We start from the raw sequence: 16,467 nt of genomic DNA, 5'->3' as shown, positions 1-16,467 counted from the left end.
GGGGATGGGGGTTAAGGATGGGGTTGGGGTTAAGGTGGAGTTAAGGATGGGGTTGGGGGTTAAGGATGGGGTTGGGGGTTAAGGATGGGGTTGGGGGTTAAGGATGGGGCTGGGGGTTAAGGTTCGGGGTTAAGGATGGGGCTGGGGGTTAATGTTGGGGGTTAAGGATGGGGTAAAGATGGGGTTGGGGCTGGGGGTTAAGAATGGGGTTGGGGTTAAGGATGGGGTTAAGGATGGGGTTGGGGGTTAAGGTTGGGGTTGGGAGTTAAGGATGGGGTTAAGGATGGGGTTGGGGGTTAAAGATGGGGTTAAGGATGGGGTTGGGAGTTAAGGATGGGGCTGGGGGTTAAGGATGGGGCTGGGGGTTAAGGTTGGGGGTTAAGGATGGGGTTGGGTTAAGATGGGGTTGGGGTAAAGGATGGGGTTGGGGTAAAGGATGGGATAGGGGATGGGGGTTAAGGATGGGGTTGGGGGTTAAGGTGGAGTTAAGGATGGGGTTGGGGTTAAGATGGGGTTGGGGGTTAAGGATGGGGCTGGGGTTAAGGTTCGGGGTTAAGGATGGGGCTGGGGGTTAATGTTGGGGGTTAAGGATGGGGGTAAAGGATGGGGTTGGGGCTGGGGGTTAAGAATGGGGTTGGGGTTAAAGATGGGGCTGGGAGTTAATGATGGGGTTGGGGGTTAAGGATGGGGTTGGGGCTAGGAGCTAGGGGTTAAGAATGGGGTTAAGGATGGGGTTGGGGTAAAGACTGGGTTGGGGGTTAATGATGGGGTTGGGGATTAAGAATGGGGTTGTGGTAAAGGATGGGGTTGGGGGTTAAGGTGGAGTTAACGATGGGTTGGGGGTTAAGGATGGGGTTGGGGGTTAAGGATGGGGTTGGAGGTTAAGGATGGGGCTGGGGTTAAGGTTGGGGGTTAAGGATGGGGTTGGGTTAAGGATGGGGTTGGGTTAAGGATGGGGTTGGGGCTGGGGGTTAAGGATGGGTTTGGGGGTTAAGGATGGGGCTGGGGGTTAAGGTTGGGGTTGGGTTAAGGATGGGGTTGGGGTAAAGGATGGGGTTGGGGCTGGGGATTAAGGATGGGGTTTGGGGGTTAAGGATGGGGCTGGGGTTAAGGTTGGGGTTGGGTTAAGGATGGGGTTGGGGTAAAGAATGGGGTTGGGGGTTAAGGATGGGGTTGGGGTTTAAGGATGAGGTTAGGGGTTAAGGATGGGGTTGGGGTAAATAATGGGGTTGGGAGTTAATGATGGGGTTGGGGGTTAAGAATGGGGTTGGGGGTTAAGGATGGGGTTGGGGCTAGGAGCTAGGGGTTAAGAATGGGGTTAAGGATGGGGTTGGGGTAAAGGATGGGGTTGGGGGTAAATGATGGGGTTGGGGGTTAAGGATGGGGTTGGGGTAAAGAATGGGGTTGGGAGTTAAGGATGAGGTTAGGGGTTACGGATGGGGTTGGGGTAAAGAATGGGGTTGGGAGTTAATGATGGGGTTGGGGGTTAAGAATGGGGTTGGGGGTAGGAGCTAGGGGTTAAGGATGGGGTTAAGGATGGGGTTGGGGTAAAGGATGGGGTTGGGGGTAAAGGATGGGGTTGGGGGTAAAGGATGGGGTTGGGGTAAAGACTGGGTTTGGGGTTAATGATGGGGTTGGGGGTTAAGAATGGGGTTGGGGTAAAGGATGGGTTTGGGGGTTAAGAATGGGGTTGGGGTAAAGGATGGGGTTGGGGGTTAAGGATGGGGCTGGGGGTTAAGGTTGGTGTTGGGTTAAGGATGGGGTTGGGGTAAAGAATGGGGTTGGGGGTTAAGGATGGGGTTGGGGTTAAGGATGAGGTTAGGGGTTAAGGATGGGGTTGGGGTAAATAATGGGGTTGGGAGTTAATGATGGGGTTGGGGGTTAAGAATGGGGTTGGGGGTTAAGGATGGGGTTGGGGCTAGGAGCTAGGGGTTAAGAATGGGGTTAAGGATGGGGTTGGGGTAAAGGATGGGGTTGGGGGTAAATGATGGGGTTGGGGGTGAAGGATGGGGTTGGGGTAAAGACTGGGGTTGGGGTAAAGGATGGGGTTGGGGGTTAAGAAGGGGTTGGGGTTAAGGATGGGGTTGGGGGTTAAGGTGGAGTTAAGGATGGGGTTGGGGGTTAAGGATGGGGTTGGAGGTTAAGGATGGGGCTGGGGGTTAAGGTTGGGGTTAAGGATGGGGTTGGGTTAAGGATGGGGTTGGGGGTAAAGGATGGGGTTGGGGGTTAAGATGGGGTTGGGGTTAAGGATGGGGTTGGGGGTTAAGGTGGAGTTAAGGATGGGGTTGGGGGTTAAGGATGGGGTTGGGTTCAGGATGGGGTTGGGGTAAGGATGGGGTTGGGGCTGGGGGTTAAGGATGGGGTTGGGGGTTAAGGTTGGGGGTTAAGGATGGGGTTGGGTTAAGGATGGGGTTGGGGTAAAGAATGGGGTTGGGTGTTAAGGATGAGGTTAGGGGTTAAGGATGGGGTTGGGGTAAAGAATGGGGTTGGGAGTTAATGATGGGGTTGGGGGTTAAGAATGGGGTTGGGGCTGAGCTAGGGTTAAGGATGGGGTTAAGGATGGGGTTGGGGTAAAGGATGGGGTTGGGGGTAAAGGATGGGGTTTGGGGTAAGGATGGGGTTGGGGTAAAGACTGGGTTTGGGGTTAATGATGGGGTTGGGGGTTAAGAATGGGGTTGGGGTAAAGGATGGGGTTGGGGGTTAAGAATGGGGTTGGGGTAAAGGATGGGGTTGGGGTAAAGGATGGGGTCGGGGCTGGGGGTTAACGATGGGGTTGGGGTAAAGGATGGGGTTGGGGATGAGGGTTAAGGATGGGTTTGGGGGTTAAGGATGGGGTTGGGGGTTAAGGATGGGGTTGGGGCTTAAGGATGGGGTTGGGGTTATGGATGGGTTTGGGGGTTAAGGATGGGGTTGGGGGTTAAGGATGGGTTTGGGGGTAAAGGACGGGTTTGGGGGTTAAGGATGGGTTCGGGGTTAAGGATGGGGTTGGGGGTTAAGGATGGGGTTGGGGGTTAAGGATGGGGTTGGGGGTTATGAATGGGGGAGGGGTGAAGGATAGGGTAGGGGGTGAAGGATAGGGTTGGGGGTTAAGGCTGGGGTTGGGGGTTAAGGATGGGTTTGGGGGTTAATGATGGGTTGGTGGTTAAGGATGGGGTAGGTGGTGAAGGATAGGGTGGGGGTGAAGGATAGGGTTGGGGGTTAAGGATGGGGTTGGGGTTAATGATGGGGTTTGGGCTGGGGGGTTAAGGATGGGGTTAAGGATGGGGTTGATGCTGGGGGTTAAGGATGGGGTTGGGGCTGGGGGTTAAGGATGGGTTTGCGGTTTAATGATGGGGTTAGGGGTTAATGATGGGGTTTGGGCTGGGGGTTAAATATGGGGATGGGGGTTAAGGGGTTGGGGTTTAAGGATGGGGCTGGGGCTGAGGGTTAAGGATGGAGTTTGGGCTGGGGTTAAGGATGGAGTTTGGGCTGGGGGTTAAGGATGGAGTTTGGGCTGGTGGTTAAGGATGGGGTTGGGGATAAGGATGGAGCTGGGGTTAAGAATGGGGTGGGGGTGGGGGTTGGGGAATGGGTTTGGACAGGAAGGCAGGAATTGAGTCAAAAAAACAGTTGAGACACGGAACCAGACTGGGCTCTACTCTGCTGTGGAGGAGGGTGACTAAACGTAAAAACAGGAAAAAGTTTGGAGCTGGAACTGGAATTTGGGTGTTTTTGTACAAGACTTCATTAAATCACCACAAACAGTATGTATTTGCAGAAGGAAATGTATGATTATGTATTAAGTGTTGAGTTGTTGGGGCTGGGGATGAGGGTGGAGGATGGGTGGGGTTGGGGTGAGGGTTAAGGAAGGGTGGGGTTGGGGCTGAGGGTTAAGGATGGGTGGGGTTGGGGTGAGGGTTTGGGGCTGGGGTTAAGGATGGAGTTGGGGTTGGGGGTTAAAGATGGGGTTGGAGGAAGGGGGGCTGGGGGTTAAGGATGGAGTTGGGGTTGGGGGTTAAGGATGGGGTTGGGGCTGGGGTTAAGGATGGGTTTTGGTGGTGAGGGTTAAGGATGGATTTGGGGCTGGGGGTTGGTGGTGAGGGTTAAAGATGGGGTCAAGGAAGGGGTTGGGGGTTAAGGATGGGGTTAGGGGTTAAGGATGGGGTTGGGGCTGGGGGTTAAGGATGGATTTGGGGCTGGGGTTGGTGGTGAGGGTTAAAGATGGGGTCAAGGAAGGGGTTGGGGGTTAAGGATGGGGTTAGGGGTTAAGGATGGGGTTGGGGCTGGGGGTTAAGGATGGGGTTGGAGCTTGGGGTTAAGGATGGGGTTGGGGGTTAAGGATGGGGTTGTGGCTGGGGTTGGTGGTGAGGGTTAAATATGGGGTTAAGGAAGGGGTTGGGGCTGGGGGTTAAGGAAGGGGTTGGGGGTTAAGGATGGGGTTGGAGCTTGGGGTTAAGAATGGGGTTGGGGGTTAAGGATGGGGTTGTGGCTGGGGTTGGTGGTGAGGGTTAAAGATGGGGTTAAGGAAGGGGTTGGGGCTGGGGGTTAAGGAAGGGGTTGGGGGTTAAGGATGGGGTTGCGGCTGGGGTTGGTGGTGAGGGTTAAAGATGGGGTTAAGGAAGGGGTTGGGGCTGGGGGTTAAGGAAGGGGTTGGGGGTTAAGGATGGGGTTGGGGCTTGGTTTGGGTTGAGGCTGGGGTTTAAGGAGAGGGTAGAGTTCGGGATGGGGTTGGGGATTAAGGATGGGATTGGGGATGGGGTTTGGACAGGAAGGCAGGAAATCTCTGAGTCAAAAAAATAGTTGAGACACGGAACCAGACTGGGCTCTACTCTGCTGTGGAGGAGGGTGACTAAACGTAAAAACAGGAACATGTGGGTATTTCTAAAGTTTGGGGCTGGAACGGAAGGAATTTGGGTGGTTTTTGTACAAGACTTCATTAAAACACCACAAACACTCAGTATTTGCAGAAGGAAGTGTATGATTATGTATTAAGTGCTGAGTTGTGACTGATCTTCCTGTTAATGGCAGTCTGCACCCTAACAGTAGAAGTACCAGTCTGATCCCTAACAGTAGAAGTACCAGTCTGTACCCTAACAGTAGAAGTACCAGTCTGTACCTAACAGTAGAAGTACCAGTCTGTACCCTAACAGTAGAAGTACCAGTCTGTACCCTAACAGTAGAAGTACCAGTCTGTACCCTAACAGTAGAAGTACCAGTCTGTACCCTAACAGTAGAAGTACCAGTCTGTACCCTAACAGTAGAAGTACCAGTCTGTACCCTAACAGTAGAAGTACCAGTCTGTACCCTAACAGTAGAAGTACCAGTCTGTACCCTAACAGTAGAAGTACCAGTCTGTACCCTAACAGTAGAAGTACCAGTCTGTACCCTAACAGTAGAAGTACCAGTCTGTACCCTAACAGTAGAAGTACCAGTCTGTACCCTAACAGTAGAAGTACCAGTCTGTACCCTGACAGTAGAAGTACCAGTCTGTACCCTAACAGTAGAAGTACCAGTCTGTACCTAACAGTAGAAGTACCAGTCTGTACCTAACAGTAGAAGTACCAGTCTGTACCCTAACAGTAGAAGTACCAGTCTGTACCCTAACAGTAGAAGTACCAGTCTGTACCCTAACAGTAGAAGTACCAGTCTGTACCCTAACAGTAGAAGTACCAGTCTGTACCTAACAGTAGAAGTACCAGTCTGTACCCTAACAGTAGAAGTACCAGTCTGTACCCTAACAGTAGAAGTACCAGTCTGTACCCTAACAGTAGAAGTACCAGTCTGTACCCTAACAGTAGAAGTACCAGTCTGTACCCTGACAGTAGAAGTACCAGTCTGTACCCTAACAGTAGAAGTACCAGTCTGTACCCTAACAGTAGAAGTACCAGTCTGTACCCTAACAGTAGAAGTACCAGTCTGTACCCTAACAGTAGAAGTACCAGTCTGTACCCTAACAGTAGAAGTACCAGTCTGTACCCTGACAGTAGAAGTACCAGTCTGTACCCTGACAGTAGAAGTACCAGTCTGTACCCTAACAGTAGAAGTACCAGTCTTCAGCCTAACAGTAGAAGTACCAGTCTGTACCCTAACAGTAGAAGTACCAGTCTGTACCCTAACAGTAGAAGTACCAGTCTGTACCCTGACAGTAGAAGTACCAGTCTGTACCCTAACAGTAGAAGTACCAGTCTGTACCCTAACAGTAGAAGTACCAGTCTGTACCCTAACAGTAGAAGTACCAGTCTGACCCTAACAGTAGAAGTACCAGTCTGACCCTAACAGTAGAAGTACCAGTCTGTACCCTAACAGTAGAAGTACCAGTCGATCCCTAACAGTAGAAGTACCAGTCTGTACCCTAACAGTAGAAGTACCAGTCTGTACCCTAACAGTAGAAGTACCAGTCTGTACCTAACAGTAGAAGTACCAGTCTGTACCCTAACAGTAGAAGTACCAGTCTGTACCCTAACAGTAGAAGTACCAGTCTGTACCCTAACAGTAGAAGTACCAGTCTGTACCTAACAGTAGAAGTACCAGTCTGTACCCTAACAGTAGAAGTACCAGTCTGTACCCTAACAGTAGAAGTACCAGTCTGTACCCTAACAGTAGAAGTACCAGTCTGTACCCTAACAGTAGAAGTACCAGTCTGTACCCTAACAGTAGAAGTACCAGTCTGTACCCTAACAGTAGAAGTACCAGTCTGTACCCTAACAGTAGAAGTACCAGTCTGTCACCCTAACAGTAGAAGTACCAGTCTGTACCCTAACAGTAGAAGTACCAGTCTGTACCCTAACAGTAGAAGTACCAGTCTGTACCCTAACAGTAGAAGTACCAGTCTGTACCCTAACAGTAGAAGTACCAGTCTGTACCCAGTAACAGTAGAAGTACCAGTCCTGTACCTAACAGTAGAAGTACCAGTCTGTACCCTAACAGTAGAAGTACCAGTCTGTACCCAAACACTAGAAGTACCAGTCGATCCCTAACAGTAGAAGTACCAGTCTGTACCCTAACAGTAGAAGTACCAGTCTGTACCCTAACAGTAGAAGTACCAGTCTTCACCCTAACAGTAGAAGTACCAGTCGATCCCTAACAGTAGAAGTACCAGTCTGTACCCTGACAGTAGAAGTACCAGTCTGTACCCTGACAGTAGAAGTACCAGTCTGTACCCTAACAGTAGAAGTACCAGTCTGTACCCTAACAGTAGAAGTACCAGTCTGTACCCTAACAGTAGAAGTACCAGTCTGTACCCTGACAGTAGAAGTACCAGTCTGTACCCTAACAGTAGAAGTACCAGTCTGTACCCTAACAGTAGAAGTACCAGTCTGTACCCTAACAGTAGAAGTACCAGTCTGTACCCTAACAGTAGAAGTACCAGTCTGTACCCTAACAGTAGAAGTACCAGTCTGTACCCTAACAGTAGAAGTACCAGTCTGTACCCTAACAGTAGAAGTACCAGTCTGTACCCTAACAGTAGAAGTACCAGTCTGTACCCTAACAGTAGAAGTACCAGTCTGTACCCTGACAGTAGAAGTACCAGTCTGTACCCTGACAGTAGAAGTACCAGTCTGTACCCTAACAGTAGAAGTACCAGTCTGTACCCTGACAGTAGAAGTACCAGTCTGTACCCTGACAGTAGAAGTACCAGTCTGTACCCTAACAGTAGAAGTACCAGTCTGTACCCTAACAGTAGAAGTACCAGTCTGTACCCTGACAGTAGAAGTACCAGTCTGTACCCTGACAGTAGAAGTACCAGTCTGTACCCTAACAGTAGAAGTACCAGTCTTCAGCCTAACAGTAGAAGTACCAGTCTGTACCCTAACAGTAGAAGTACCAGTCTGTACCCTGACAGTAGAAGTACCAGTCTGTACCCTAACAGTAGAAGTACCAGTCTGTACCCTAACAGTAGAAGTACCAGTCTGTACCCTAACAGTAGAAGTACCAGTCGATCCCTAACAGTAGAAGTACCAGTCTGATCCCTAACAGTAGAAGTACCAGTCTGTACCCTAACAGTAGAAGTACCAGTCGATCCCTAACAGTAGAAGTACCAGTCTGTACCCTAACAGTAGAAGTACCAGTCTGTACCCTAACAGTAGAAGTACCAGTCTGTACCCTAACAGTAGAAGTACCAGTCTGTACCCTAACAGTAGAAGTACCAGTCTGTACCCTAACAGTAGAAGTACCAGTCTGTACCCTAACAGTAGAAGTACCAGTCTGTACCTAACAGTAGAAGTACCAGTCTGTACCCTAACAGTAGAAGTACCAGTCTTCAGCCTAACAGTAGAAGTACCAGTCGATCCCTAACAGTAGAAGTACCAGTCTGTACCCTAACAGTAGAAGTACCAGTCTGTACCCTAACAGTAGAAGTACCAGTCTTCAGCCTAACAGTAGAAGTACCAGTCTGTACCCTAACAGTAGAAGTACCAGTCTGTACCCTAACAGTAGAAGTACCAGTCTGTACCCTGACAGTAGAAGTACCAGTCTGTACCCTAACAGTAGAAGTACCAGCCTGTACCTAACAGTAGAAGTACCAGTCTGTACCCTAACAGTAGAAGTACCAGTCTGTACCCAGTAGAAGTACAGGTCTGTACCCTGAAGTACCAGTCTGTACCCTAACAGTAGAAGTACCAGTGTACCCTAACAGTACCCTAACAGTAGAAGTACCAGTCTGTACCCAAACCTAGAAGTACTAAACAGTAGAAGTACCAGTCTGTACCCTAACAGTAGAAGTACCAGTCTGTCCCTAACAGTAGAAGTACCAGTCTTCAGCCTAACAGTAGAAGTACCAATAACAGTAGAAGTACCAGTCTGTACCCTAACAGTAGAAGTACCAGTCTGTACCTAACAGTAGAAGTACCAGTCTTCACCCTAACAGTAGAAGTACCAGTCTGTACCCTAACAGTAGAAGTACCAGTCTGTACCTAACAGTAGAAGTACCAGTCTGTACCCTAACAGTAGAAGTACCAGTCTGTACCCTAACAGTAGAAGTACCAGTCTGTACCCTAACAGTAGAAGTACCAGTCTGTACCCTAACAGTAGAAGTACCAGTCTGTACCCTAACAGTAGAAGTACCAGTCTGTACCCTAACAGTAGAAGTACCAGTCTGTACCCAAACACTAGAAGTACCAGTCGATCCCTAACAGTAGAAGTACCAGTCTGTACCCTAACAGTAGAAGTACCAGTCTGTCCCTAACAGTAGAAGTACCAGTCTGTACCCTAACAGTAGAAGTACCAGTCTGTACCCTAACAGTAGAAGTACCAGTCTGTACCCTAACAGTAGAAGTACCAGTCTGTACCCTAACAGTAGAAGTACCAGTCTGTACCCTAACAGTAGAAGTACCAGTCTGTACCCTAACAGTAGAAGTACCAGTCTGTACCCTAACAGTAGAAGTACCAGTCTGTACCCTAACAGTAGAAGTACCAGTCTGTACCCTAACAGTAGAAGTACCAGTCTGTCCCTAACAGTAGAAGTACCAGTCGATCCCTAACAGTAGAAGTACCAGTCTGTACCCTAACAGTAGAAGTACCAGTCTGTACCCTAACAGTAGAAGTACCAGTCTGTACCCTAACAGTAGAAGTACCAGTCTGTACCCTAACAGTAGAAGTACCAGTCTGTACCCTAACAGTAGAAGTACCAGTCTGTACCCTAACAGTAGAAGTACCAGTCTGTACCCTAACAGTAGAAGTACCAGTCTGTACCCTAACAGTAGAAGTACCAGTCTGTACCCTAACAGTAGAAGTACCAGTCTGTACCCTAACAGTAGAAGTACCAGTCTGTACCCTAACAGTAGAAGTACCAGTCTGTACCCTAACAGTAGAAGTACCAGTCTGTACCCTAACAGTAGAAGTACCAGTCTGTACCCTAACAGTAGAAGTACCAGTCTGTACCCTAACAGTAGAAGTACCAGTCTGTACCCTAACAGTAGAAGTACCAGTCTGTACCCTAACAGTAGAAGTACCAGTCTGTACCCTAACAGTAGAAGTACCAGTCTGTACCCTAACAGTAGAAGTACCAGTCTGTACCCTAACAGTAGAAGTACCAGTCTGTACCCTAACAGTAGAAGTACCAGTCTGTACCCTAACAGTAGAAGTACCAGTCTGTACCCTAACAGTAGAAGTACCAGTCTGTACCCTAACAGTAGAAGTACCAGTCTGATCCCTAACAGTAGAAGTACCAGTCTGTACCCTAACAGTAGAAGTACCAGTCTGTACCCTAACAGTAGAAGTACCAGTCTGTACCCTAACAGTAGAAGTACCAGTCTTCACCCTAACAGTAGAAGTACCAGTCTGTACCCTAACAGTAGAAGTACCAGTCTGTACCCTAACAGTAGAAGTACCAGTCTGTACCCTAACAGTAGAAGTACCAGTCTGTACCTAACAGTAGAAGTACCAGTCTGTACCCTAACAGTAGAAGTACCAGTCTGTACCCTAACAGTAGAAGTACCAGTCGATCCCTAACAGTAGAAGTACCAGTCGATCCCTAACAGTAGAAGTACCAGTCTGTACCCTAACAGTAGAAGTACCAGTCGATCCCTAACAGTAGAAGTACCAGTCTGTACCCTAACAGTAGAAGTACCAGTCTGTACCCCTAACAGTAGAAGTACCAGTCTGTACCCTAACAGTAGAAGTACCAGTCTGTACCCTAACAGTAGAAGTACCAGTCTGTACCTAACAGTAGAAGTACCAGTCTGTACCCTAACAGTAGAAGTACCAGTCTGTACCCTAACAGTAGAAGTACCAGTCTGTACCCTAACAGTAGAAGTACCAGTCTGTACCCTAACAGTAGAAGTACCAGTCTGTACCCTAACAGTAGAAGTACCAGTCTGTACCCTAACAGTAGAAGTACCAGTCTTCAGCCTAACAGTAGAAGTACCAGTCGATCCCTAACAGTAGAAGTACCAGTCTGTACCCTAACAGTAGAAGTACCAGTCTGTACCCTAACAGTAGAAGTACCAGTCTTCAGCCTAACAGTAGAAGTACCAGTCTGTACCCTAACAGTAGAAGTACCAGTCTGTACCCTAACAGTAGAAGTACCAGTCTGTACCCTGACAGTAGAAGTACCAGTCTGTACCCTAACAGTAGAAGTACCAGCCTGTACCCTAACAGTAGAAGTACCAGTCTGTACCCTAACAGTAGAAGTACCAGTCTGTACCCTAACAGTAGAAGTACCAGTCTGTACCCTGAACAGTAGAAGTACCAGTCTGTACCCTAACAGTAGAAGTACCAGTCTGTACCCTAACAGTAGAAGTACCAGTCTGTACCCTAACAGTAGAAGTACCAGTCTGTACCCAAACACTAGAAGTACCAGTCGATCCCTAACAGTAGAAGTACCAGTCTGTACCCTAACAGTAGAAGTACCAGTCTGTACCCTAACAGTAGAAGTACCAGTCTTCCCTAACAGTAGAAGTACCAGTCTGATCCCTAACAGTAGAAGTACCAGTCTGTACCCTAACAGTAGAAGTACCAGTCTGTACCCTAACAGTAGAAGTACCAGTCTGTACCCTAACAGTAGAAGTACCAGTCTGTACCCTGACAGTAGAAGTACCAGTCGATCCCTACCAGTAGAAGTACCAGTCGATCCCTAACAGTAGAAGTACCAGTCGATCCCTAACAGTAGAAGTACCAGTCGATCCCTAACAGTAGAAGTACCAGTCGATCCTAACAGTAGAAGTACCAGTCGATCCCTAACAGTAGAAGTACCAGTCGATCCTAAGTAGAAGTACCAGTCGATCCCTAACAGTAGAAGTACCAGTCGATCCCTAACAGTAGAAGTACCAGTCGATCCCTAACAGTAGAAGTACCAGTCGATCCCTAACAGTAGAAGTACCAGTCGATCCCTAACAGTAGAAGTACCAGTCGATCCCTAACAGTAGAAGTACCAGTCTGTACCCTAACAGTAGAAGTACCAGTCTGTACCCTAACAGTAGAAGTACCAGTCTGTACCCTAACAGTAGAAGTACCAGCCTGTACCCTAACAGTAGAAGTACCAGTCTGTACCCTAACAGTAGAAGTACCAGTCTGTACCCTAACAGTAGAAGTACCAGTCTGTACCCTGACAGTAGAAGTACCAGTCTGTCCCTAACAGTAGAAGTACCAGCCTGTCCCTAACAGTAGAAGTACCAGTCTGTCCCTAACAGTAGAAGTACCAGTCTGATCCCAAACAGTAGAAGTACCAGTCGATCCCTAACAGTAGAAGTACCAGTCGATCCCTAACAGTAGAAGTACCAGTCTGATCCCTAACAGTAGAAGTACCAGTCTTCCCTAACAGTAGAAGTACCAGTCGATCCTAACAGTAGAAGTACCAGTCTGTACCCTAACAGTAGAAGTACCAGTCTGTACCCTAACAGTAGAAGTACCAGTCTGTACCCTAACATTAGAAGTACCAGTCTGTACCCTGACAGTAGAAGTACCAGTCGATCCCTACCAGTAGAAGTACCAGTCGATCCCTAACAGTAGAAGTACCAGTCGATCCCTAACAGTATAAGTATCTCCCTAACAGTAGAAGTACCAGTCGATCCCTAACAGTAGAAGTACCAGTCGATCCCTAACAGTAGAAGTACCAGTCGATCCCTAACAGTAGAAGTACCAGTCGATCCCTAACAGTAGAAGTACCAGTCGATCCCTAACAGTAGAAGTACCAGTCGATCCCTAACAGTAGAAGTACCAGTCGATCCCTAACAGTAGAAGTACCAGTCGATCCCTAACAGTAGAAGTACCAGTCGATCTCTAACAGTAGAAGTACCAGTCTTCAGCCTAACAGTAGAAGTACCAATCAATCCCTAACAGTAGAAGTACCAGTCGATCCCTAACAGTCATTAGAGTGATGAATAACCAGTAGAGGTCATTAGTAGAGGTCATTAGAGTGATGAATAACCAGTAGAGGTCATTAGGGTGATGAATAACAGTAGAGGTCATTACAGTGATGAATAACCAGTAGAGGTCATTAGTAGAGGTCATTAGAGTGATGAATAACAGTAGAGGTCATTAGGGTGATGAATAACAGTAGAGGTCATTAGAGTGATGAATAACAGTAGAGGTCATTAGTAGAGGTCATTAGATGAATAACAGTAGAAGTCATTAGTAGAGGTCATTAGAGTGATGAATAACAGTAGAGGTCATTAGGGTGACGAATAACAGTAGAGGTCATTAGAGTGATGAATAACAGTAGAGGTCATTAGAGTGATGAATAACAGTAGAGGTCATTAGTAGAGGTCATTAGAGTGATGAATAACAGTAGAGGTCATTAGGGTGATGAATAACAGTAGAGGTCATTAGAGTGATGAATAACAGTAGAGGTCATTAGAGTGATGAATAACAGTAGAGGTCATTAGTAGAGGTCATTAGAGTGATGAATAACAGTAGAAGTCATTAGTAGAGGTCATTAGAGTGATGAATAACAGTAGAGGTCATTAGGGTGATGAATAACAGTAGAGGTCATTAGAGTGATGAATAACAGTAGAGGTCATTAGAGTGATGAATAACAGTAGAGGTCATTAGTAGAGATCATTAGAGTGATGAATAACCAGTAGAGGTCATTAGGGTGATGAATAACAGTAGAAGTCATTAGTAGAGGTCATTAGAGTGATGAATAACCAGTAGAGGTCATTAGGGTGATGAATAACAGTAGAGGTCATTAGAGTGATGAATAACAGTTGAGGTTATTAGAATGATGAATAACAGTAGAGGTCATTAGGGTGAGGTCATTAGTAGAGGTCATTAGGGTGATGATTAACCAGTAGAGGTCATTAGAGTGATGAATAACCAGTAGAGGTCATTAGTAGAGGTCATTAGAGTGATGAATAACCAGTAGAGGTCATTAGAGTGATGAATAACCAGTAGAGGTCATTAGTAGAGGTCATTAGGGTGATGAATAACCAGTAGAGGTCATTAGGGTGATGAATAACAAGTAGAGGTCATTAGGGTGATGAATAACAGTAGAGGTCATTAGAGTGATGAATAACAGTAGAGGTCATTAGAGTGATGAATAACAGTAGAGGTCATTAGAATGATGAATAACAGTAGAGGTCATTAGGGTGAGGTCATTAGTAGAGGTCATTAGGGTGAAGAATAACCAGTAGAGGTCATTAGGGTGATGAATGACAGTAGAGGTCATTAGAGTGATGAATAAACCAGTAGAGGTCATTAGGGTGATGAATAACAGTAGAGGTCATTAGTAGAGGTCATTAGGGTGAAGAATAACCAGTAGAGGTCATTAGGGTGATGAATGACAGTAGAGGTCATTAGAGTGATGAATAAACCAGTAGAGGTCATTAGGGTGATGAATAACAGTAGAGGTCATTAGTAGAGGTCATTAGGGTGATGAATGACAGTATGGGGAAAATGTTTGGTCTCATCAGATCTCTGACAGAAAGGTGGACTAACTCTATGTTACTGAATTAGGGTGAGAATGGCACACAGGGTTGTAAATAATCTGATACATTTCTCTAAATTCTGTTAGTTTCCCAGAAAACCTGGCTGGAAGAATTCCCGGAATCAGGAAGGAATGAGGGGGAAATCAGGGAGCCTCCAACCAGAGGATTGTGGGTGTTCCCTCTCACCTGCAGTAGGCCTCCCTTCAGGTCCAGCAGTAGTTTAGGGGTCCCAGTCTCAGGTTCAGGACTGCTGCTGTGCCTACACCACCTGGCCTCTAGGGCGGCGCTACAGGAGAAAGGCCCCAGCAGCAGACGGCTCCGATCCTTCAGACCCGTCCTCAACAGGATATCCTGCAGCTCCAACAGCACTGAGACTGACTGGACCGGGTCTACAAGGAGCACAGAGAGACATACAGTATAAACCATCAGTAAAGGGTTTGTGTAATGTAGATCTGGCACCTTGTAGCTTTAAACACCTCTAAAACCAACCAGATCAACTTCAGAGAGACATACAGTATAAACCATCAGTAAAGGGTTTGTGTAATGTCGATCTGGCACCTTGTAGCTTTAAACACCTCTAACGTACAATGAGTTGGTTTGGAGTGCTTTATAACATGCTTTATAACATGCTTTATAACATGCTTTATAACATGCTTTATAACATGGTTTATAACATGGTTTATAACATGCTTTATAACATGCTTTATAACATGCTTTATAACATGCTTTATAACATGCTTCAGGCACATTTTCACAACGCATTGTAGTTAATGGCAAGTGTAATTAGGGCAATTTTCTGTTACGAAAAAAAAATGGTTTTGGGGCTCAACTACAATCCCAGAAAGAGTGAAAATAAGTCTACATGTAAAACAATTGGTGAGCTTCCCCTTTAACTCCAAACCCCTTTAACGCTCAACAAAGAGCAAGGGAGAGAGAGGACATCCCTGTCTTGTACCTCTCCAACATCACAACACCCAAATATCACAGTTGAACTTGATGAGAAGCAGATGAGCTAGCCGTTGGTTCCTACAGTGAGACGTGTGAACCCGGACAGACACTTGGTCAGACAAACACAGGACAGTTCTGGCTCAGTCCATCTCCTTCAAGTCGTGACAGAGGGACTGACCTCGGCTACAATCTTGTTTAGGATCCAAGCTCGATGAACTCATAAATCTCCATAAACCTTGGTCTCCGCCACTGGCTGACAATGGTCGTCTCTCGTCTGGTCTGGTCTGGTCTGGTCTGTCAGTCAACAGAACACTTGGATGCTGTCCTGTGTATGAGTAATCTGTCCTGAGAACCAACTCTTTAACGGCGCTTTAAACTGTTGCCTGCCGGGGAACCCAGAGAACCAACTGGCTTTAAACTGTTGCCTGCCGGGTACCCAGAGAACCAACTCTTTAACGGCCCTTTAAACTGTTGCCTGCCGGGGAACCCAGAGAACCAACTCTTTAACGGCGCTTTAAACTGTGCCTGCCGGGGAACCCAGAGAACCAACTCTTTAACGGCCCTTTAAACTGCTGCCTGCCGGGAACCCAGAGAACCAACTCTTTAACGGCCCTTTAAACTGCTTTAAACTGCTGCCTGCCGGGGAACCCAGAGAACCAACTCTTTAACGGCCCTTTAAACTGCTGCCTCTTTTAACCGGGAACCCAGAGAACCAACTCTTTAACGGCCCTTTAAACTGCCTGACTGGCCGGGGAACCCAGAGAACCAACTCTTTTAACGGCCCTTTAACTGGCCCCGGGGAACCCAGAGAACCAACTTTTAAAAACTGCTGCCTGCCGGGGAACCCAGAGAACCAACTCTTTAACGGCCCTTTAAACTGCTGCCTGCCACCAGAGAACCAACTCTTTAACGGCCCTTTAAACTGCTGCCTGCGGGAACCCAGAGAACACGGAACTAACTGCTCTGTTGTTCCACCACTTGTTTGGCTCCCGCTGTTTACAATAACCAAGACCTCCGTCTTGTTTTCATTCTGTCTGCGCTGAGGCCTTGTGCTGACATGATCCAGGCAGGCCTCGTCTCTCTCAGAGCAGCACTAGGCTGGGGAACTCCCAGGCAGGCCTCCTCTCTCAGAGCAGCACTAGGCTGGGGAACTCCCAGGCAGGCCTCCTCTCTCTCA

General features: G+C 47.5%; 1 protein-coding gene across 1 annotated transcript in view; it reads right to left on the bottom strand.

Moving 5' to 3' along the window:
- The window catches only part of LOC112239784 (vacuolar protein sorting-associated protein 13B-like), a 160,692-nt gene extending 145,909 nt beyond the window's left edge, over positions 1-14,783 (bottom strand). The window contains 1 exon segment of the mRNA XM_042315865.1: positions 14,529-14,783. Within this exon segment, the coding sequence (XP_042171799.1) occupies positions 14,529-14,768 (240 nt within the window). The 5' untranslated portion in view covers positions 14,769-14,783.
- Positions 14,784-16,467: the final 1,684 nt, after the last annotated feature.

This window comes from Oncorhynchus tshawytscha, unplaced genomic scaffold (assembly GCF_018296145.1).
Source record: "Oncorhynchus tshawytscha isolate Ot180627B unplaced genomic scaffold, Otsh_v2.0 Un_contig_8019_pilon_pilon, whole genome shotgun sequence".
NCBI lineage: Eukaryota > Metazoa > Chordata > Actinopteri > Salmoniformes > Salmonidae > Oncorhynchus > Oncorhynchus tshawytscha.
This window is presented reverse-complemented; position numbering and strand designations above follow the sequence as displayed.